Source organism: Pteropus medius, unplaced genomic scaffold, assembly GCF_902729225.1.
Source record: "Pteropus medius unplaced genomic scaffold, Ma_sr-lr_union100, whole genome shotgun sequence".
In the NCBI taxonomy this organism is placed as follows: Eukaryota; Metazoa; Chordata; class Mammalia; order Chiroptera; family Pteropodidae; genus Pteropus; species Pteropus medius.
In genome coordinates, this window is record NW_024345479.1 from 401,844 (window position 1) to 424,178 (window position 22,335).

General features: G+C 51.6%; 4 protein-coding genes and 1 long non-coding RNA gene across 12 annotated transcripts; 2 read left to right on the plus strand and 3 right to left on the minus strand.

The window, feature by feature from the left end:
• Positions 1-1,881: 1,881 nt before the first annotated feature.
• On the plus strand, positions 1,882-6,376 carry PSMC3IP (PSMC3 interacting protein). Its single transcript, XM_039873442.1, has 8 exons — positions 1,882-2,040; positions 2,139-2,239; positions 2,416-2,505; positions 4,483-4,594; positions 5,108-5,253; positions 5,358-5,411; positions 5,544-5,603; positions 5,676-6,376. Exons 1-8 carry the CDS (start codon positions 2,007-2,009, stop codon positions 5,730-5,732), a joined length of 654 nt encoding a protein of 217 aa, XP_039729376.1. The 5' UTR covers positions 1,882-2,006; the 3' UTR covers positions 5,733-6,376.
• Positions 5,961-10,680, minus strand: MLX (MAX dimerization protein MLX). 4 transcript variants are annotated; one of them, XM_039873439.1, is made up of 8 exons: positions 10,554-10,680; positions 10,107-10,143; positions 9,533-9,622; positions 9,164-9,270; positions 8,805-8,904; positions 8,506-8,605; positions 7,872-8,073; positions 5,961-7,122 (listed from the first exon to the last, which is right to left on the minus strand). In XM_039873439.1, the coding sequence occupies exons 1-8, from the start codon at positions 10,593-10,595 to the stop codon at positions 7,066-7,068; spliced, it is 735 nt and encodes a 244-aa protein (XP_039729373.1). In that variant the 5' UTR covers positions 10,596-10,680; the 3' UTR covers positions 5,961-7,065. The 4 variants fall into 4 exon arrangements, with proteins under 4 accessions (XP_039729373.1, XP_039729372.1, XP_039729375.1 ...); XM_039873438.1 differs by lacking the exon at positions 10,554-10,680 and adding an exon at positions 10,354-10,398; XM_039873441.1 differs by lacking the exon at positions 9,533-9,622 and having other exon boundaries at positions 10,554-10,679.
• Positions 10,681-11,390: 710 nt separating this feature from the next.
• On the minus strand, positions 11,391-15,599 carry COASY (Coenzyme A synthase). 4 transcript variants are annotated; one of them, XM_039873425.1, is made up of 10 exons: positions 15,446-15,599; positions 14,261-14,969; positions 13,478-13,692; positions 13,110-13,241; positions 12,803-12,989; positions 12,654-12,718; positions 12,398-12,482; positions 12,127-12,224; positions 11,884-12,030; positions 11,391-11,784 (listed from the first exon to the last, which is right to left on the minus strand). In XM_039873425.1, exons 2-10 carry the CDS (start codon positions 14,952-14,954, stop codon positions 11,725-11,727), a joined length of 1,683 nt encoding a protein of 560 aa, XP_039729359.1. In that variant the 5' UTR covers positions 14,955-14,969; positions 15,446-15,599; the 3' UTR covers positions 11,391-11,724. The 4 variants fall into 4 exon arrangements, with proteins under 4 accessions (XP_039729359.1, XP_039729358.1, XP_039729361.1 ...); XM_039873424.1 differs by having other exon boundaries at positions 12,803-12,992; XM_039873427.1 differs by lacking the exon at positions 15,446-15,599 and adding an exon at positions 15,171-15,439 and having other exon boundaries at positions 12,803-12,992; positions 14,261-14,963.
• Positions 15,590-18,596, plus strand: LOC120611095 (uncharacterized). Its single transcript, XR_005655077.1, has 3 exons — positions 15,590-15,699; positions 16,430-16,937; positions 18,315-18,596. It is a non-coding gene; the product is annotated as an uncharacterized LOC120611095 (long non-coding RNA).
• On the minus strand, positions 18,119-22,183 carry HSD17B1 (hydroxysteroid 17-beta dehydrogenase 1). 2 transcript variants are annotated; one of them, XM_039873436.1, is made up of 8 exons: positions 21,772-22,183; positions 21,506-21,673; positions 21,177-21,356; positions 20,970-21,063; positions 20,773-20,811; positions 20,288-20,465; positions 19,854-20,201; positions 18,119-18,418 (listed from the first exon to the last, which is right to left on the minus strand). In XM_039873436.1, the coding sequence occupies exons 1-7, from the start codon at positions 21,866-21,868 to the stop codon at positions 19,962-19,964; spliced, it is 996 nt and encodes a 331-aa protein (XP_039729370.1). In that variant the 5' UTR covers positions 21,869-22,183; the 3' UTR covers positions 18,119-18,418; positions 19,854-19,961. The 2 variants fall into 2 exon arrangements, with proteins under 2 accessions (XP_039729370.1, XP_039729371.1); XM_039873437.1 differs by lacking the exon at positions 20,773-20,811.
• Between the last annotated feature and the right edge of the window lie 152 nt (positions 22,184-22,335).

The window sequence follows — 22,335 nt, forward strand, 5'->3', positions numbered from 1 at the left end:
CTCAGTGGCATTCATCCCAGGAGCCACCAGCTCTTGCACCAGCTATTCTTACTCCCTGTTCAGCTCCTTTAATACTTTTATCTTGAACTGCTTCCCAACTTGGGAGGGCCTCTTTCAAGGATGAGCCCAGTTGGCAAGAATGTGTCTATAACAGGCAGAGACCCCTCTAAGGGGTATCTGTTAGACTGCCCCTAGTAGAATCATGAGACAAAAACTAAAAATGGTAATTGGTTCTAAATCTGTGCCAGCCTACAGCCTCTCTCTGCCTCCCCAATCAGAGCTCAAGCCAAACTCTTCTATCCTCTTTCCCTCTGTATTAACCCTTTGCTGATCCTCAGGGACCACTCCCCCAACACCCCCACATCTGGGTGAGGGATGCTGGACAGAGCCCATTTTCATGTGCTGCAGGTGGGAGTGCGCTAACATGTTTGTTCATGGTTGATGGACAAGGGAGAGGCCCGGGAGTGAAAATAGTTAACAGTGAGAAGGGAAAAGAGCTAGGTGCCTGTTTCATAGTCACTTACCTTTGTGTGATGGTTAGCAGTAATGGCATCTTCCCACTTTAGGGTTCTCAAACAGACTGAACACCTTATCTCTTCTCAGAGCCCAGATGTCTTACAGGTGTGCTCTGATGTGGAAAAAAATGAGGTGTGGGAAAGGAGTGGGATTTTGTGTGTTTGCATGAGTGTGTGTAGTTTCAGGCCTTGAGATTTAGCAAGGAGGGAAGGAAGGAGAGCAACATCTTTGGAAGGTATTTCTTATACCTGGGGGGATCCTGCTCTGATTCTCCTTAGTCCTCCACTGTGAATTGGGATGGGGATGGGGTGGGAGGGGTGCTGGGGAATAAATCTTGTTTGAGAACAACCTTTAAAAGACTGATGTTGAATGGTGTCCTACCCTTGATAGGTCTCTTGTTAATCTTCGATGTGATTAATTTGAGGAGGCGACAGTCTCAAGCGGAAGCCCAGGTGTAAGGGACCTGCCTGCCCATCCCCATTTTTCCAGAACAGTCACCATGGTCTGAGGCCACTACGCCCTCCCCAAGAGAGCCCAGACAACTGGCACTCTTGGCTGGCATCTAGCCTGCAGTTCCATCATTTATGATTTTTGATATTGCCCTCTAAATGTGTTATTCAAAGCTAATGAGATTTTAGGCAAGAAGGCTTTAAAAACACCACGCTCCTCTGGATTGAGCTGCAGGGACAGCTGCTCTTTGGCTTTCCGCTGACCTTAGAAACTAGAAATACTTATTTTAGGTTTTGTCCCACTGGCCACTGTGGGCAGGAGTGGAAAGCACCTACCAGGTGTTGCCATTAAGATTGACTCGGCCAACAGGAAACTCTTCAAACTTTGTGGCTTAAGAACAACCCCACCCCCGCCCCCCACCTCTCTTTGGAGTTTAAAACCACAGCGTGAGTTGAGCGCCCCCTGTGTGCGGAGCTCGGTAAACGAGCAAATGAGGGTGGCGTTATGCTTTCCTTGGGCGTTTACGCATTTTATTAGGTCTTCACCCTCCTGCAAGTTCCTCTTGTTTCTATTTGACAAGACTAACTGATTTAGAGCATTGGACCGTGGTATAGAATATGTCCCTGTGGGTAACTGTCTGTGACCTTGAGCAAGTTACTTGTCCAGCGGGAGTTGACCCCGAGGTTTCTTCCCCTTCGAACACTCGGATCTGCCCAAGATCGCACGAGCGCTCAGCCGCCGTTGGGACCTGGTCTCAAAACCTCAAGGCATTTACTACGGCCTTCAATCCGAGGGGGAGAAAGGGAGAGGGACGAAGCGCGCGCCCCGCCTCTTCCGCCGAGACGCGGGAGGCAGGGGTCTAACCCCGCGCCCAAACTCCGGGCCGAAATCAACTACGGTGCCCGGGGAGGGTCTCTGTTCCTCGAGGCATCCCTTCCCGCCAGTCAGCGCGTGAGGCCCGCCCCTCCCGTCGCCGGAAGGAGCCGTTGCCCCGAACAACTGTAACGTCCGGCTTTGGGAGTTTGGCGGCGGGAAAGGCCATGAATAAAGGCCGAACGGAAGCTGCGGCGGGAGGTAACCCGGCCGTGGGCGCTGGGAAGACCGGGAGGGGAGCGGGTGAGGGGGTGTCGGCCGAGCGCAACCCCCCTCCCCTGCCTCGTCTTTCCCGGTAGCCCCCGGGATCCTCCTGAGGTACCTGCAGGAACAGAACCGGCCCTACAGCGCCCAGGATGTGTTCGGGAATCTGCAGAGGGAACACGGGCTGGGCAAGGCGGTGAGGACTCTCTCCCAGGATTCCTTCCCTTGGAACCCCTTGAATCAGCCTGGGGTGCTGCCCTCTCGAAGCTGCTATTCTAGCCTCCCTAAGTCGTGTCGCGCGCTGCCACCCATAACTGGCTGCCCGGGCCCGAAGCCATTCTTCCGATTGCTCCGCTCCCTCCCCTCTGCCAGGCGGTGGTGAAGGCGCTGGAGCAGCTGGCCCAACAAGGCAAGATCAAAGAGAAGATGTATGGCAAGCAGAAAATATACTTTGCGGACCAGGTGAGAGAAATGCGCAGATTATCAACCATGTGAGAGCCCAACTTTAAGTAAATCAGCCCCTACTATGAACTATGGGAGAATTGAGGCAGCTCATGAAACTCAGCTGTCTTACACCATGTAAGGAGTCCCAGGCGTCCTTTAAATCAAAGTGTGTTCTCCTCTTACTATGATCCAAACTTCATAAGATTTCCAGATTTAAAATATGATAAATGACAGAAAATCCTGAATTATTGTTACCAAGTTCTATTTCCGCTTGGAAGTTCCACTTAGAACCACCATCTGCCATATGACTTTCCTCCCTAAATACACACATTGATTTTGTATCTCCAGCCCAGACCTCCACCTGGATGTCTTTCAGGAATCATTGCTAAGGCAGAAGGCCTCATCTCTACCCTAAACCAGCTCTTCCCTCTTCTTCCTTAACGGAACCATTCTTCACTCAAGTCAGAGACTAGGGAATCATAACTTTCCTTGCTTCCCATGCTTAGTTAGTCATTAAGTGTAGCTGATTTTTCCCTTCTTGAATCCATCCTCTCCTTTCCATCTGCCATCGCTGCTCCAGTTCAGGCACTCCTCATCTATTGCAATATCCTCCTTATTGATCTCCTTGCCTCCTCAAACATATCTTAAACATTGCAACCAGAGTGATCTGTGTTAATACAATTCTAATCATGCCATTTCCTTAAAAATCCTAGTGCTCTCTTCAACAGGTAAAAGGCATTTGGAGACTTGGCCCCAGGCTCCCTCCAGCCTGTTGGTCATTTCTCCATCTATTAATACTTCACTGTTTATGTGTTTAACTCCTGTATCCTTTGCTCGTTGTCCTTCCTCTGCCTGGAGTTTTTTAGTCCCTTCCTCTTCTGCCTCTTTCCCAGCTACCTTTTATTCAACCTTTAGGATTTCACTTAGGCATCACCTCCAGAAACTCCCAGAATGCTCTCATTGCCTCTTCAGGTGCTCGCTTCTTTTGAGGCATACCGTATTATAATTGTCTTTTTACTTCTCTCCCTCACTAAACTGTTCTAGGGCAGACCCCATTTCTCATTCATCTTTCTTTGCTTAGCACCCTCACAGCATCTAACATCTAGTAGACCAAACCACCATCAAGGCTAATTTTCCTAAAATAGGTTTCATTATGTTACTATATTAAAGATCCCCTAAAGGAGAACCTGGCAGATTTTTTTCTGTAAAGGGCCAGCCAGTTAATATTTTTATGCTTTACAGGTCAGATGGCCTCTTGTCACAGCTATACAACTGTCCTGATTATTCACGTCCACTGCCGTAGAGCAAAAGCAGCCATAGACAATATGTAATTAATAGGTGTGGCTGTGTTTCAATATATTTTTGTTTTCAAAAATATGCATCTGGCAGGATTTGGCTTGCAGGATGTCGTTTACTGCCTCCTGCTCTAAAGGTTTCCCTTGCCTTAATGTAGAGTCCAGATTGCCGAGGCTGGCATTCACATCCTTTCTAACCTGCTCCCCCTCACCAATTGACAAGACCCCCCAACATAGTTCTTTTCTAGTAGCTGGTCTGTCTTGGGAGGGGTTCCTCAGACTTTTACTGGAGTCCCTTAACTAAATCTCCCACCATGCCTATTTGCCTGCTCAGATTCTTCCTAGTACAGAAGCCCATAATTTAGGTGCCACCACTTTGGGAAGAATGTTTCTTTACTCCTTCAGCCCAGTGAGAAGTTTGACTACTAAATTGAAAGATGTTTCTGCCCTATTCAGTATCCTGCCAATCTAGAAGCCCCTTGAGGACAGGCATCAGGTTTCAACTTTGATATCTTTTTGCCTGGCCCAGCACTAAACTCAATGATTTCTCAGAAGTACCCTCCTGCTATTTTACCTGGCCCTTTAGAGGGTTGGGAAGTCCCATGTTCTTGAGTATATGCGAATCTTGCTTTTCCAGATATGGGTTCCCATCCTGTGCCATACATCAACCCACTTCTCTTTTTCCTCTTGTCTCTGGCAGGACCAGTTTGACATGGTGAGTGATGCTGACCTCCAAGGCCTGGATGCCAAAATCGTGGCTCTCACTGCCAAGGTGCAAAGCTTGCAGCAGAGCTGTCGCCACATGGAGGCTGGTAGGACTGGGTAGTCCCTGGAGGGTGATCCTAATGTCAGGGTCAGTCTGAAGGTCAGGCATTACTAAGTGAATGGTTTGTTGACTGCAGTATGTCTTGTTGCAATGAAGACCCCTTTGCCGGGCTGCCATAGGCATTACAGTAAAAGAAATGTATGACAACTAATGGATTTTGAAATACATATGAGCAAGACATGCGTTTGCTTTCCCCGCCATGATTATCAGTATACTGTTCCTACACTTCTCTTTATTCCTGCTCCTTTTACTGGCTACAGCTAACAGTTTGTTCAGCCTTGCACCCTACCACTTATAGATGAAGGAAAAGGAAACTAGAATAAACTGGTAATTCTGTAAGCCTTAATCTCTCCTGAGCATTTCTAAAATAAGGGGCCCGTTCTGGACTGTGTAGAACCTGGAGGTGGTGGAGGCCTGGTCCCCTACCTCAGGGAGTGCTCACTGGGAGAGAATCCCTTCCTTGGGGGTAGCAAGTAACCTCATGGAGATGTGGTTTCAGAGTTGAAGGAGTTAACTAATGCCTTGACCACACCTGAGATGCAGAAAGAGATCCAGGAGTTAAAGAAGGAATGTGCTGGCTACACAGAAAGACTGAAGAACATCAGAGCAGCCACTAACCATGTGACCCCAGAAGAGAAAGAGCAGGTGGGTTGGGAGGGCTCCTAGGGAGGGCTGCCTGTGCAGAGTGAGGATGAGGGTTGACCCCAGCAGCAGCTGAGTGGTTAGAGGAACCTGTTTCTCCTGTCTAGGTGGACAGAGAGAGGCAGAAGTACTGCAAGGAGTGGAGGAAGCGGAAGAGGATGGTAAGTACAGGAGCTCCAAGGCAGGCCCTGGAAAATGGCAGCCCCTAGAAAAACTGCTGCCCAGTATCATGAATTTGTCAGGCATTGCCAAGTACTGCACAACTGCAAAGGGGTGGTTTTGTTTCTTGTCAGGCAACAGAGCTGTGTGATGCAATCCTTGAAGGATACCCCAAGAGCAAGAAGCAGTTCTTTGTAAGTGGTTCTCTCCCTTCTTTGCTCTCCTGGGGTTTCATCCAGGGAGATCTTAACTCAATTGTCTCGCAGGAGGAAGTCGGGATAGAAACAGATGAAGATTACAACGTCAAGCTCCCAGACCCCTGAGAACCCCTCTGACAGGACTGGGGGATGGAGACAGAGATGTCCCAGACTGGCTGCCCTATTTAGGCCAATTTTTTTGTTGTTCCTGCTGCTTTCTTCCTTGATCAGGGCATTGAGAGAGGGGCATGAACCAGAGTATCAGGCAAAGGGAGTGAGCACTGGTTGCCCGGAGTGTATGGTCACGCTCACGGCATCGTCCACATTTCAATTACTTGAGCTTAACACTTGAACTTGGAACGCTAAAGGAAAGCATTTGGCAGTATTTATTATAATTTGATATAAAAATATTTAATTTCCTCTGGATAATCAAACCTTCCTGATAGCAAACCTGAGGAAGGCAAAAGGGAGCTTGGGGGACAAGGGCAGAGAAAGGCTATTATACATGGTATTCATGGAGTCCAGGACCACACCCCCAGACTCCTGGGCTCTGTACCCCAGGAGGCTTTCATCCACCCCTTCACCCTTTCACCTACCCCCAAGTCCCAGGAGAAATGCAGGCAGCACTAAGAGGTGGTGGAAACCCAGATACATTCGACAAAGGCTGGGCGTGGTTTTAAGGCCCAGTTAATTGTCTAAAATTGTAGCTTTAGCAAAATTGTATTGTTGGTATTTAGAAAAATAAAACTTTAATATATGGTACTGTGTCACACTTGACTTTGCTGGGCAGTGCTATTGCCTTTGGGGACAGACAGGGCAGGGTTAGATGGGGGCGGTTATTTCCCTGTACCACCCAGAGCCGGGGAGGAGGGATGGGTGATAAGAGTAGGAGGCAAGGGCAAGAACCCGGCAGCCCTGCCCTGAGCTGGCCAGAAAGCCCTGGCTTCACCTTGGGCTAACCAGGCAGTTCTAACCTAGGTACAAAGTGGCCTTTCACCCTTCATGGCTGTGGGAGTATTTTCTACTCCTTTCCTCCCATCTGACTACTGCCAAAATGACCAAACTTGGGCCAAGTGTTGCCCAAGAGACCAAAACAGAGGCAAACAGTAGTTTCCAAATATGTGTAGATCATGAGCTGAGATCTGAGGCTTAGAAAAAGGGGAGAGGCCAGGAGTTCTCTGGGGTATCCAGAGCAGACCTCCATCCCAAGGACTTCTATGGTGGGTAGAGGGGAGACTAGGTTCGAGCTCAATGGTCAATATAATAAATTAATCAGAAGCTTTCACAAAACAAACATCCTAGCCCCACTGAAGATGAGAGGGGCTAAGGGGCCAAACTCCAAGGAGAAACGAGCTGACTGGTATATGGTGTCGCAGTCCAATTTCAAGCCCAGCAGTTCTGTGGCTAAGTAGGAGACTTAAGGCCTCTTGCTGGCTGTTCTGCAGGTTCCCAGGGCCAGTCAGTAAAGCTGGTTCTTCAGTTGGTGTAGGACGCCAATCACAATCTCCCGTAGGGTCTGGTGGGGGCAGGAAAAGAAGAGACAATGCTCAAGTGAAGGCAGAACTGTCTACATGACACCTGCCTAAACGAGGTGTGTTCTTTCAAGTACAATTGAAAAAAGCCCCTGAAAAGCAAATGTCTAAAGTTTACTCTGCAATGCCCCCAAAAAGTGGAGAGATGGGATGATTACGTGATCAAGAAAATACAGAAAATGGCAGGATTTAGGTGGCCGGTATATGAATGTTCGTTGTAAAATTCTCTCAATCTTGCATTATGTTTAAAGTGTCTCACAATAAAAATGTTGGGAAACAAAAAAGAACAAGAATCTGATACAATTTCAAGCCTCAGAAAAAGCAATCAGGCCTCAAAGGCAAAAGACTCAGTGTAATACAAATAATAAGCTGGGAAAAACTACTTTTTAGGCCTGGAGGTGAGAGCCAGGAAAACCCCAAGTAATTCTGCTGTAAGTGATGGGGGCTTACATACTGGGCAGCCAAGGAGTGACCAAGGCGGCCATAACATGGGCTAAACTAAGGTTGATCTTGGCCTTGAAGGAGTAAGTGCTCAGTCATACTTGCCAAATGAAACCTTAATAGGAGAATCTGGGCTTTAGAAAGCAGAGAACAGAGAAACTAGAATAATGGGAGTTGTAGAAATCCTTAAGAAACCTAAAAGCTGCTACCTGCTTTTCAGAAAATGGGTTGGGCCACTCTGCCTGACGGTGGGGAAAAGACCGCAGACCCAGTGACCACTGCTGCTCCATACCTGAGGCTTACAGTGCTCCTCAATCCAGCTGAAGACACAGGCTGACAGTTCCTGAAAGCTGGCCATGGAGATGGAGGCATTGAAAGACTGGAAGAGGGAGTCCATGATGCCTTGAAACACGTTGAATTTGACCTGGTCAGAGACCTGGTCCTCCCCCTCATGGGGGTTGTCCTGGTGTGCCTTCACAATCTGCTCATAGTTCCTGAAAGAAAGCAGGCCAGGGATAAGATGCTGCAGCTGCCTTACCAGCCCAGGAAGAACAATAGGATCACCTTACATATCTCCCACCCTGGAAAGGGATTCCTAGAGAGCTTCTAGGATATAATATCAGCTAGAACCTGCTTCGAGGTCAAAAATGGAGACCTATCTTCTCCAACCTTCCTTTCAGGGAATAACCTGGTACCCAGACGTGGGACCCTAATATTCTAAATGAGGTTATACGTTAGGGACTGTTGGTGTACAGAGTCCTGCCTCTAAGTGGCCACCTGAGGGAGTGAGAGTATTATCTGATATTATCTAAGTGGCCACCTGAGGGAGTGAGAGTATTATTTGAACAAAGAGGAGAGTATGAACTGAAGTTGGCCTCAGAGTCCCCTCGGAAGCTCTGGTTCCCCCAGTTCAGCACCCCTCTTACACTTTCATAATCTTTAGAGCCATGACGTCCTTACGTAGTGTGGACACCTCCTCCTCCTGCTTTTTCTTCTCCTTGTGCAGAAACTGGATGTAGTCAATGGCTAGGGTGGGGGTGGGAAGAGGGGGTGAGCACAGAGGAAGTGTCAACTAGAAGGACAAGGCTTATTTTGTTTGCCCTTTCCCCATACCCAACTCTCCCATTATAACCACCCCACCAGGGCCAGGCTGACAGTGGGTATGAGGCTAGCCTTCTCACGGCCCCACTGGTTCCAACCCCTCCCGTGTTCTCCCTGGCCATACTCTTCTGTAGAACGATGGCTTTGCTGAGCTTTTGGGAGCCAATGGAGAAGTCCTGCTGTTGGCAGGTGGGGACGATGGTCTGAAGGTCGTCATAGCCCCTCTGTGGAGAGAGCGAGAGAAATGGGTTCCTTAACTCTGAGGGGTTAAAGCAAACTAGCACAAAGCTTCTCTTCCATGACACCAAATTCCATGCTCACAAAATAGGGGTGAGAGACTAGGAAGAGGGACGTGTTCATGTCCAGGGACTAGACTAGCTGCCCCCAAGGCTGCATGGGACTATCTGATGGGGTCAGGGCACAGTGAATCTGAAATATGCAGGGCCCTCCTGTGCTGGTTGAGGTGCAGGCCCCCCCAATCACCTTGATGGCATCCCTCCTCTTCTGTTCAGCCTGAGTGTGTGCTCGCCGTCGCCGGTCCTTGTAGGACTCCTTGTAGGATTCCTGGTGGTAATCACTGTCCTCGTCATCTATGCTCAGAGTCGGGGGCAGGAAGAGGTCATTCTGGGGCCCAGTGAGACCCAGCTAGTCCACCTTCCTAACTGGGAATAACCTGGTACCCAGACGTGGGACCCTAATATTCTAAATGAGGTTAAAGATGGTAAGACCCTGTGTCTAGTACTAGGGCTCTAGCATCCCCAAGTGGATGGCTGGAGCTTTCCATCTAAAAAGATACTAAAATGATGGAATATCTGAGCCCCCCCAGGTTGGGGGGGGGGTGTTGCTGCCTACCTGTGTTGGGGACAGAAGAGGCACTGGTGGAACCGATGCTATTAGCTCTGGACACTACACTCCCCTTGCGGGTGCTTTCTACAAAAAGCCCTGGAAAAGAGAGGCCTCAATCACTAAGGAGTAGGGTTTGGGGACACTGCTAGGCCCTCAGACACCTGTGGGCACAATGGCTTCCTGATCCTTAAATGCTGACCTTTCCCCTTCAACCCAAAAGCCAGCCATATTTGGGCCACCTACTTCCTGTGGTGCCATGCTGCAATGCTCCTGTCCCTAGTGTCTACACTGCTCCACAGGCCTGCAATGATACCCGCTGGCTCCTGAAGTAACATCCACACATGATGACGGTGAGAGACTGACCAGCTATCACTCTTTCCATCACCTCACTACTTAAGGGCAGAGGAAACTAGGTATCATCATTGGATGCTTCCTGTCTCTGTCCTCCAGCTCCTCCCTCACCGTTTCTGGCTCAGGGACAGTGGACTGTGGTCAGGTGTGGCTGGCATGGCCACATAAATCTATAGGGTTGAAGTAGGAGTGTCTCTCTCGAGCTGAAGACGGTGGGGAAGGCACTCACCGGGGTCCAGGCTGTTGTCGCTGTAGGCATACTCCACCTGCGGCATCAAACAAGGGAACTTATCAGACCTCTGCCCCTGGGGGAAATCGCCTCCATTCACTCAGCATGTACCTGCGCGCACAGGTACGTGCGCACGCAACTGAAGGATTCCCCCCAGAGCCAAGCTGGCTAGGCCACCGGAGCGCCGACCGCCGGAGTGACCCCACCCGCCCCAGTCCTCCACCTCCCCAGCCCCAAACCCCGTCACCTCTAACGCGCGCGCGCACGTCTCAGTCATCTCCCCACCTTGGCAGAGGCTGGGAGAGAGCTGTCTTCTCTGCAGCCCCGGGGCCAGAAGAGCGGGAGAGACTTTGGGGACCGAAGAGACTCCCCTCATCTTCCAAACCCCCTACGTGAACACACCCAACCCGCCCTCCCTTCATCGGCGTACGCGCCCTCGGGGCTTGCCTTGACCCAGGGGTCCTCTGGAGAGGCGCTGGATTCCGTCATCTCCGACCCACCGCACCGGAAACCAGCGAGAGGGCGGCCCCCAACCGCGGGGAAAAGGCTATGCGTGCTCACGTGACCCAAACCCACCAACCTGAGACCGAGCGGCGAAGGGCGGGGCGAGGATGGCGCGCTTGCGCAGCCCGGAGACGGCGAATACGCGCTGAGCGGGCCGAGTCTGACACAGGTGGCCTTGGGACCGTTCTCCCTGTCAGTCCCTCCCTCCCTTGGGGTAGGCACTCTGTAGTCGGGGTGACATGAAGCACATTCTGTGGAATGGGGCCCCCTCAAAAGGTTTGTCCTAATAGTGTCGCACATAGTTTTGCGCATGCGTACTGCTGCGTCCCGGGCGCGTTAACCCCAGGCTCGCGCTCCCAGCCACCATCCTGACCACCACGACTTGTATTCCTAGCCACCTTGTCCCACCTCGCCTGGCTGCAAGCTCTGGGATGACAGACGCGCCTGGCTTGTTGAAGAATGGTCCTCTTAACACCCAGCCCAGCGTCTGGCAGGATATTTGTGAAATTAACGCTTTCAAAGAGCCTGTTAGCCAAGTTATGCTAATTTAGTGACAAGGAAACTGAGGCACCTACAAAGTCTGTAACTTCTCCAAAAGCACGCAGCTAGTCAGTGATAGGGGACCGAAGAGACTCCCCTCAGTCTGGCTAGCTCCAAAGGCCATGCTCTTAACCACTGCTCTCCTGACTTTCATCTCAGGCCTGACCCCTGCACTTGTCGCTCAAGGGTACAGAGATACTCAGAGGCATTAGAGCAGGAAGCAGACACCATACAGACAGCACCTGGAGACATTCACCTTTAATTCTTTTACAAGTTCCAGTGTTTGTCCCAGCCCGTCGGCCATAGGTATCACAGACACCTGTAGGCAAGACTGGGTTTGGAATGCCAGAGAGGCCTGCTCCCCCATGAGCCACAACCTCAGTGTTGGCCAAACACCAGCAAGCTGGGTAGGCATTCTGTTTCCACCAGACCCGGCCCGACCCTGCCCGGCCCTGCCCTGTTTAGCTCAGAGGCCTTTAGTGAGCCAGGGTGAGCATTGAGGCCCCCATTCCTCCTCACCGCTGGATCTCTTGTCAGCTCCAGGGGCCAATCTAGCCCCACAGAAAACTCATTGTCAGTCATAGGCTGGTGTCTTGTGGATGCGCTTCTGCAGGAGGGCCCAGGCTTTCTCCACCTTTGGGCAGGCCAGAATTTGAGAGGAAGAGAGGACAGGGTCAGGCAGGCACCCACTGGAGACTCCTCCCCACAATCCAGCCTGTCCCTGGACACCAACCTGGCGCTGGGTAATGTGTGGCTCCCACAAGGTGCTCAGCACCACATGGCTCTGGTCCACAAGCTGCTGCCCATTCATCTGGCTCTGTAGCCGGCTTTGAGCCGCAGCCTCACTCAAGCCATCCCTTTCCACAATTCGTCGTACAGCCTGGGCGCAGACATAACATGTGTCAGCGCATTGGCTAAGAGCAGGATGCAATCTGCAGACACCATGGGGTTAACGTGGCAAGTGGGGTCCAAATACCTCAGTCTCAGGGATGACAACAGTCCACACCTCATGCACCATGTTCTGCCAACCAGCTTCAAGTAGCATGGCAGCATCAATCACGCACACATGCTTTCCTGTGGGGAGACCCCAGTTACTGCCAGTAGCACCCTGCACTTGCTACCAGTCAAGAGAGCCAATGATACATAGTCCCTGGGAAAGTGGACGGTCTAGCCTGGGGTGGGGAAACTCCCGGGGGGTATCTGTTTAACTGTGACCCTTAACCACTCCCTTTATCCCTTGTACTCACCCTCAGCCACAGCCTGATCCAACTCCTCTCTGGTCAGCTTTGCAATAACTGGCCACATAATGTCTGTGAGTATCTTCAGCTGTTTCTGAGGAAAACAAAGGGATTGGGCAGTGGTTACCTCTCCTCGGAGACAGAGCCAGCCGAGGGAAGAGGTAGTTGGGAATAAATAAATGGAAATTGGCATTCTGAGCCAGACCTGAGAGGTTCACTGGGTCCCAACCCCTAGGTCTATAGCAGCTCAGGGGTGTGTGTTTACCTTGTTCCCAAAAACCCGGCTGCCCAGGACCTTTCTGTTGATGATGCCATCTTTATGGAGAATATCTGGACAACAAAGACAGAGGACTGGGCTAGGAGGCCATGCCATCTCCTCACTTCAGGCCTCCTCCAGCCCTTTCCAGTTATTACCTGTTCCAAAGGCCTCCACTACAGGCTGGTAGGCAGGACCACCTGGGGCATAGGCCCGATGGCCCAGCTGGTCACTGTCAATGACAAATGCTCCCAGGCCCTTCAGCCGCTGAGCTATTGAGCTCTTCCCAGAGCCACTGATGCCTGTCAGCCCAATCACGTAGAGACATGAGGGGAGCTCTGGCCTCTTCTGGGGGTAGAGAGGGAACCCTACAGTTACTAGGGACCTCAGGTTCACGCTTAGGGCTGAACCCTTCAGCAATTCCAGCACACCCAAGCAGGCAGCAGGGAGGGAGTACATGCTTACATATGGTGGCCGAAGCAGGTTTCCCAGCATTCTCTGGCGAAAGCTAGAGGAGCTGACTTTGTCCTCTTCATTTTCTTTGTGGTCTAGGTCCTTCAGGAGCTGGATCTGGTACAAGGCAAGCTCCTCCAGGTCCTGAGGTAAAGGAGGAGGGATGAGATGAAGAACAACTTGCCCCCTTATCCTCCCCTACTTACCCCAGAGGTAAAGCTTGCCTCAGAGGGCAACCTGGGAACCAGTTCCTCCTTGCCTCCTTCCACTACCTTGAGCCCTCTCTTCCCTCCTCTGGGGTTATGGTACTTCCAACAGCCCCCCACAATGGCCTTCCCCATCCCCATCCATTCCCTCTGCCAGTCTCCCTCAGGGGTTACATTCTCAAGGCGGAAGCGGTTGACGGCCATCCCCCCACGACAGGTCTCCTCGCTGACCACCAGGAACTCCAGGGAGGGGTCAGAGCCAGCGGGCCCATAGGGGTCCAGCAGGGGGACGATATCATAAGTCAAGGAGGGCTTGATGTCCACCAGGAACTCACTCAGATGTTCCACGCGTTCTGTGTAGGGTTGGAGCAGCTCAGGGAGCAACTTGCCTTAGGAAGGAGCCAAGAACAGTGAGATCTTTTTATTGGGGAGGAAGAGTATCCCTAAGCATCTTATGGGGGAGTAGGAAGAAAGGGCTAAACTGGGAAGTGGTCTGTAATGGGAAAGCTATGAAGGGCAGGCAGGCAGCAGGCAAGTGCAATAGTCACTGCAAGGGCTGGCATGAGAACTAGCAGTGCCAGATAGCATCAAAGCCAAACAGATGCTAACCATGTCATCAAGTCCCCTCTTACTGTCTCTGCCACTATTGCCTACAATTCACTCATCGATTTATTCCCACAGCCTCAAACTTTACAGTTCCTCACCCAGAGAACTTGTTAAAAGTGTAGATTCCTTGGCTTTTGGGGGGTTCTGAGTGAGGACTGATTAGAATACACAATGAGAAAGCTACCTTTATTCACTTAACAAAATTTCTTTAGCACTGAGTGCCAGACACTGTGACATTTGGAAGGAGTGGAAAGCAATGGATGGCCCCACCCTTTCTCAATCTTGGCACTGGCAGGTGCAAGGAGCTTTGGGGGTCCTCCACCACCCTAATCCAGGGTCTCTCTCACTCACTCTTCAACAGGTCTTTGTCTGCTACTCCCACCACAAGCTGCTCCTGGGCCAGGATGCACGCAACACTGAGCAACACTTTGTGGGCATTGTGCAGGCGGTCAAACGTGCCACCCACAGCCCCACGAAGGTAGCCACGCACCGGCTGCTTTGGCGATCTGGCCACGGGGGAGGATGGCCTGATGGTGGAGGGTAAGGGGACGTCCAGGGATCCCACGGGTAGCTCTCCATAATCGGGGTTTAGTAGCACTGAAGACAGTTGTGGACAACAACTGTAACAGCTGGTGGCATAACGCTCTAGCTGTTGCTTGACGGGGTTGTACTGGCTTCCATCCAGGGTCTGGAAGTCAGTCAGCACCACCTCCGGCGGGTGGGCCAGGTTCTGGACTGGGCTGGGCAGGAGAGGGAGAAAGGCGCTCTTGGTTCGGATATTGGTCAGCAGGATTCTGACGTCCAGGTGAGTGTGGACTTTGGCACCACTGTAGAAGGTCGAGATGAAATCAAGAACCTCAAACGTGGCCTGTACGGGGCTGGCCTGGGGCTGAGCTGCACCCTCCAGGCTCATGCCCGGCTGCAGATGTACGTAGAGCGTGTGATTCACCAGCCGAGCCGCCAACGTCAGGATAGGAGCCAGGCGAGGGGCCAAGGAGCCCAGAGGCGTCGTCAGCACTAAGAGGCCCGACCGGAATACAGCCATGCTGCCTAGCTAGGCCTGCAGACAGGGAGACCAGACGAACTCAGACATTTGGGAAATGGGGGAAATCTTTTCAGATCCCAGCCACACCGATATTGGGGAGAGGAGGGCAAGGCGAGCTTAAAAACCCTTTTCACGATGCCCTCCAGACCCTGGATGAGGGTGACTGAGGTGGATGTCCTTGAAGCCGATATTTGTATGGGGCCTTGGACCCAAGACAGGGGATATAGAGCAGGGAGGAGATGGAGCCTGGTAGACAGAGCGTCGGGGCTGTGCTCTAAGACTCCGTTTCCTCATCTCTCAGATGGAGCGATGAACTCACTGAACTGAAATCAAAATCCCGGGAGAAGAAACTGACAGGAGCCCCTGAGTCATAGGGCTGGCAATCCATCCAGAAACCCTGGGCTCTCTTGCTAAGCTACTCCAGGGTTTTCGAGGAATCAAAGAAGGAGACTAAAAGAGGACACTTAGGCTCTGCTCGGTCCCCCACTTACTCAGTCCTCCAGGCTTTAGCTTCACTCCCAACACCGCCGAGGTTTTCTCGGACGCAACCCGGAAACACTAGTTCAGGGACTAAGACTCGGAGCTACGAAACCCGAGAAAGGCCAAAAGTCTCAACTTCTGTTTGGCGCGGGATTCTCGCGAGATTTCTTATGGGATGGGGCGTGTCCTGCTGACGGAGGGAACCCCAATTCAGACACTTGGGAAATGGGGGAAACCTTTCCAGATCCCAGCCACACAGATCCTGGTAAGAAGAGGGCAAGGCGAGCTTAAAAGCCCTTTTCACGATTCCCTCCAGACCCTGAGAGAAACATTGGCTTCAGCGAGGTCATCCAGGAAACGGCTTCAAAGTCTGAATACCTGGCTTTCTTTAATAAATTTCGGTGTCAGAGGTGGAGATCACAGGGCAGCACTTAAATTAGGGCTCGGCGTCCCTGGATCCCTCCTGGCGCCCCCCGGTTTGAGGATCCTCACGTGGGAGGCCACGGGACAACTCTGTCCAAGTCCCCATTTCACAGATGTGAAAATTGGGGTCTTGTGTTTCAGGAACATATGAGAAAGTGACGACAGACACCGTGTCTCATGGCTCCCGTGGGATACTCTACACACCGCCCCCCCCCCCAAAAAAAAAGAAAAGAAAAACAGTGATGTGCAAGTTTGTAGGAGAGAGGAGGAGGAGGAGACCTCTACTTGTGAGCTGCCAGAGGATGGGCTCTGTGGACAGGAGAAAAGGGGTCAAGAGCGGGAGGCGAGGGTTTACCGTGAAGCTGAGTACAGGAAAAGCTGGAATTGGTAGTCCCTGTAGGGAGGAGCAGTCAGGTTGCCATCAAGAAACATTTCAGGTAAATTGTTCATGGAGATCTCAAAAGGGAGGGAAACTAATCTCCAAGATTCCAGTAATGTGCTGTGGTTTATTTTCCCAAACAAAATAAATGCTAACTATCACACTTAATTGTGTGTTTTTTATATTCTTAAAGAGGTCTTCCAAAAGTGTATAAGCCTCTGGCCCCACACAATCTGGATCTTCCCCTGGAGTCAAGGATGGAAAGTTATACAGTCACAAAGGCACTGAGGCCAGACTTCTTGCAGGAGACATCTTAAATTGTATTTTATGAGAGGACCAGTTTGAAGAAGCAAACTGCAAAGACTGTAAGGAAATATCATGAAACATCCGGACATACAGTCTCATTTGCCTACACTGAGTCACTATTAGAGGAGGGCATTGAGAGGACAACTACTAATTGACCCTTGAGCTGGACCCAGGCATTAGGAAGCACCTCACCTCCTCCCATGTCCTTGGAATGTATGCTGTATCCATCATTCTCACAGAAGGAGCCGTCTTCAAGGACGAAGCCTTGAGAAAACAATGTATTGTTGAGACCATCTGAACAGCATCTGTGACTGAGCCTACTTAAGGTCTACATATAAACTCTTAAAATTCTGGTGGGTAAAGAAATCTACTTGTGGCCACATAGGACAAGCTTTGTAAGTGTTCTTACTTGTTAAACCTTCCACCTACCAGTCCGGAATGATCTGCCTGTTTCTTCCATCTCTCCTCACCCTCTATGTACAGGGGCCAGTTTTAGATTCCATCCAGGGAACTCCCCAGGTTGCAAACCAACAGTCACTTTTATTCAGTAAATGTGTATTTAGTGCCTCCCATGATCAGGAAAGGTTCTTGGCACAAGGGATCAAGCAGTGAACAAAATAGTCCCTGCCTTCCTGGAGCTTAGATTCTTGTGTCTTGGGATGGGATGGTGAAGGCTATAAATAAATCTATAACAATAAAGTCAATAAGTCAATCAATCTGTAACACATCTAGTGGTGATAAAGGCTATGCAGAAATATAAAACAGGGCAAGGGAGGGGAGGGAATGTTATTTTAGATAGGGTCATCCTTGAAAATAGTAAAGACCTGAAGCAAGAGGTGGAATTGGGAGATTAGGGATAGTGAACCGCATAGAGGGCTCTAGGGCAGAAGGCCAGACTAGCTGAATCAGATAAAGGAAAGTAGTGAGAGAGAGAGTCAAACCAAAAAAGGTGTTAGAGGCCTCGGGTGGGGGCGGGGAGGAAACCTTAGATTTTACTGAGAGAGGAAGACACAGAAGTGTTTTGAGCAGAAACATGAAATGATGAGACTTTGATTTCTAAAAGATCATTCTGGCTGCACGGTGGAAACTTCAGGTTGGTGGGAAACCAGTTAGGAAGCTACTGCAATAATCCAGGAGAGATAACACATGGACTAGGGTGATTTTCAAATATGCCTTAAAAATTGAAGGTAGAGCTGTCAGTATTTGCTGGATTGTTTGAGGGATGAGAGAAAGACTGGAGTAAAGGAGTATTCAGGGTTTTTGGACTGAGCAACTGAAAGCATGGAATTGTCATACTGAAGTGGGGAAGACTTTGGGAGGAGTAGATGGGAGGGCTGGAAATCAGGAATCGGAGTTTGCACACATTAAATTTACTAAGCATCAAGATGTTGAACAGGCAGTTGGAGATATATGTCTGAAATTTGTGGGATAAAATGAAGTTGGAAATATGTAGGGGTTTTTTTGTAGGGGTATCATCAGCATGTAATGGTATTCGAAGTCATGGGACTAGTACAAAATCACCTTCCAAAATTCTGTACCCGATGTGCTAGTAGGCCAAACCATTGAGACACTGGCACTTGGAGATACAGAAAGGTTTATTCGATTTGGCCCAAGTGAGAGGCCCCGAGAGCAAGATCTCTCAAATCCGTCCCCCTCAAAATGCAAAAGTGGGAGTTTTTATGTGGCTAGGGAGTAAAGGAGGGGCAGTTTCAGGGAACTGAGAGAGAAGTCTGTGTTTCTTCAGTCTCCAATAACACTTTTTTTTGCATCAGGCTCCTGGGTTTCAGCAGTTGGTCACAGCTACCTTGAAGACAGTCTTTCCTTGTGTCTTCAACTGACGCATTAATTCTCTTCTGGATCTTGAAGTGATCTCCTCCTGTTGGACAGAGATACAATATCAGCAATTTGTGACTACATTCCTGAAGACATTCCTGAGAAGGAAGGGAGTTGAGCAGGAAGAGCAGTTAACAGCTAAACAAAGGCCTAATTAAGAATTAAATTATTCAGTTCTAATTGCCAAAAATACTGGGGGCATTAAAATCACGGGGAGCTTGGCTACAGGGCTGCATGAGATTATTAAGAGTATGAATGTACTGAAGAGAGAGCGGTCACACGCTTCCTTTCTCATCATCATGTTCCCCCAGGGGTGACCTTGTAAGTGCATACACACACTCACAAGTGCAAAGAGAGCAGTTCCCACACGTCAGGGATGTGCGCCATCTTGGCCTTGTCCCATTCCTGCAGCCTTCCCGGATGCTGCAGGGACAGCACAGCAATCTGGGCCAGAGGGGCGGGGAGATAGGTAGGCATGGTATGATTGAGATCCCTTCTTGAACTTTCCCCCAGAAGCAGAAGCAGCAGACAGTCTAAAGGTCCAGAGCAGACCATTATCTGGATGTGGGTTCAGGTCAGGATGCAGTGCCTCCTTCCCCTAAGATCCCACACAAAGCCCTCAAGAACCCCAGTAGGTTCTTCTCTCTTCCCATTTCTAGGCTCTCAGCAGCCATGACCCTGGTCCTCCCTGTCCCTCTTTCAGTCCCTCCCTCAATATCGTCCCCTTCAGGGCACTCCTCCCCTTTTCTCTGCCTGCAACCTTCTCACCTAGTTTCTACCAGTTCTCCACCCCTCCCCAGCACCCAGCCCTGCAGGGCCCTTTCAGTGGCTCCTGCCGCTCCAGCTTCTTTGGCAGGCTTCAGGAAGGAGGACAGGCCACTGGACAAACCGGCCAGGTTGAAGCCTTGGCTAAACCTTCTGATGAGAAGCAGTTTCTGGGCTGGTGGGATCCCTCCCACTGAGGTGTGTGTGTGTGTGTGTTTTGTTTTTTTTTTTTACATCTCCCACTAGTTTTGTCTAGGGCAAGGGGGCAAGGAGGAGGGTGAATGAGGCTGTCTCCTTTTAATACATTCGGCCTTGTATCTTCTTTACACATCTGGCTACCGCATGAAAATTCAATTACAATACTAGTAATACCACTAGTAGTAATAATGATAGCTGTGCTATTAATGCTACACCAGCATTTCAGGCATTATCTCAATTAATCCGTACTATGATCCCTGACAAAGATTATACCCATTTTACAGATAAGAAAACAGACTCAGAGAGTCTGTTTTCCCTGCAGTCCCATGACTAGTGGGGGCCAAGGCACAACCTGACTCTCCCTCCATTTAAGTCCGCCTAACTCCCGCCTAACTCCCACTGCTGCAGATAAGGGCGTTGGGCTTGAGGGAAGACCCTGGCTTGCTCCTCCCCCTTTCTGGGAGGTTTCTGCGTAGGTGTAACCTGGGTTAACGAGGTCTTTCCTAGTTGCTCACCCACAGCACCTGCCTGTGCAGTACAGTCAGGAGTCCCGTTCCATCCCCCAGAACAGCACACGCCGAGGACACAAAGGACGTTGAGGGAGACCGCAGGGAACTAAGCCTTTATTGAGGGGCGCCGGGAGGAGTGTCAAGCTCAGGGCCCGCTAGTTCTCCAGATCCCGACTCCTTCGGGGCGCTGTCCCGACTCTCGACGGGCTCGTCACTGAACACTGCTCTGTGCATGGCCGCGACGTAGCTGCAGCCGCTGGGGTCGGCTAGGCGCAGCTGCACCAGGGGCAGGAGGCGATCGGAGCTATAGTAGCGCAGGGCTGGCCGCGGGGCTCGCAGCGCGGTGAGGAAGACCTGTGGCGGAGCGGGGAGGCACTGGGTGGGACTGGGCGTGGTCCCATTGCTGCCCCAGCTCCCGGAGCCCCCTGCCTGTCTCCCACCTCTGTCACATCCTCTGGGTCCTGCGCCGTCCTGCAGAAGACCTGCTCCAAGTGGCGCTGGAAGTGGGAAAAGAGGTCGCGGGTCTGGGTGTCCACGCCGTCCAGGGCCACGCCAGGGCCGTGCTGCACCTTCTCCTGGAACGCAGTGCGCACCGGGCCGCACTCGATGAGGCTCAAGCTGGGAGCAGGTAAGCAGACAGTGGGCGGGGCCGTGTGAACAGGGCCTGTCCCCAACCAGGACAACGCCCCAGGGAAGAAGGTCCAGTAGGGGTATGCGCGCTAGCAGCACACACTCTTATGCTAACCTAGAGCTCTTGAAAAGGGGTTCACTGCCAGAAAAGCGCTCCCACATCCACGCGAGGGTGTGAGAGAGACTCTGGCCTCAGAATTCCAACCTGGCTGGGTCACATTCGGCTGTGTGACCTTGGGCCAGTCACCTAACCTCTATGCGCCTGAACTTCCCAATAACACCACCAACATCTCACCAGCTAGGTCGCACAAAAGCCACGGGCCCAGTATGGTGCCTGGAATACAACAAATGTGAGCGGCACTAGGGAGGGGCCAGGGAGAATGCCTGAGAGTAGCTCCAACAAGATGGGGAAGGCGGGGGTGGGGGCGCGGGAGTTGGGGGGTGTCCCAAAATCAGAGTTCAGAGGGTTCCAGGGGCAGGACAGTGACTCACTGGACTCCAAAGGGCAGCAGCAGAACCGCCAGACTCTCGCATAAACCTTCGATGGCGAACTTGCTAGCGCAGTAAACAGCATTGAAAGGCAGCCCTTTGAAGGGAGATGAGGCTGCTGAGACGTGCAAGGGAGCAGGTCCTTGGAGAGCCCGCCACGCCCAGGCAGCCCAGGGCCCATCTTACCCGCCCCTGGCCCCTTCCACTCACCCATCAAGCCTCCCATGCTCCCTGTCACTAATATGCGTCCTGAGCGGCGGCGCTTCATGTCTGGTAGGAAGGCCTGGAGCATCCTCACAGTCCCAACCACGTTCACATCCAGCACAGAGCCCACATCGTCCTCTGAGTGCTCCTCCAGCGGCCCGAGCAGGCCCCGGCCGGCGTTACACACTGTGGGGAGAGAGGCCCAGAGGCCCGACCTCACCTGCCTCATACACCGCCCTCTGTTCCACCCAGTCCCCTCGTGGGCCTCAGGGACACCTTGGTGTGGACACAGGATGGGGGAAGAAGGCTCCTGCATGTGTTTCAGGGAGGCTCACCCAGCACATCCACGCGGCCCTCGGTCACACGTGCCCGGGCTGCAGCCACAGAATCTGCGTCCTGCACATCCAGCTGCAACGTCTCCAGGGAGCCAGGAGGGCACCCTTGGGATTGGGCTGCCTCCCACAGCGGGCCCTGCGTGCTCAGGTCCCGGAGCGTGGCATACACTGGAGGTTGGGGGAGAGGACAAGGATCTGAATGCCCTGCTTTCCTTACCTAGGTCTCCTTGGACCAGGGGCTGCTCTATCCCAGTCTGCTCAAGTACCTTTGAAGCTATGGGAGGGGTCTGACGCCAGACGCAGGGCCAGGTGCAAGCCAATGCCGGAGGAACAGCCGGTGATGAGCACCACGGTGCGGTCCATGGGGAGGTGTGTATGGAAGAGGCTCTGGGAGTTTTAGGCTCTAGGCGCTGGACTAGATATCACCTACTTTGCTCCGCCCCTGCCCTCAAGGATCCCCACCCCTTGTTGTGTCTTCAGCACCACTTGGAGGCTGAAACCTCCAGAGGGGCCTGGACTGCTCTCCCCATCCTGTTCTAGGTCAAGGCAGAGATCAGGCCACTGCTTGGAATACCCTTCTTCAGTTGCTGGTCAGGAGGAGGGTGAAGCTTTCTAAGCAGGAGGTGTGGGCTCCCCTGTGGGCACTGAATGCCTCAGGCAGATCTTCATCTGGGCATGCCTCTGTCCCACAGAGAGGAGTATAGTTTCCAAAGTTTGCTGATGAGGGTATGAAAGGGAAGGCATTCTCAGTTCAAAGGTCAGAGGTTGGTATTAAAATGGGGAGACTAAGACAAGGAGGCAGAGAGAACTGGCTCCACACCAATGTCCAT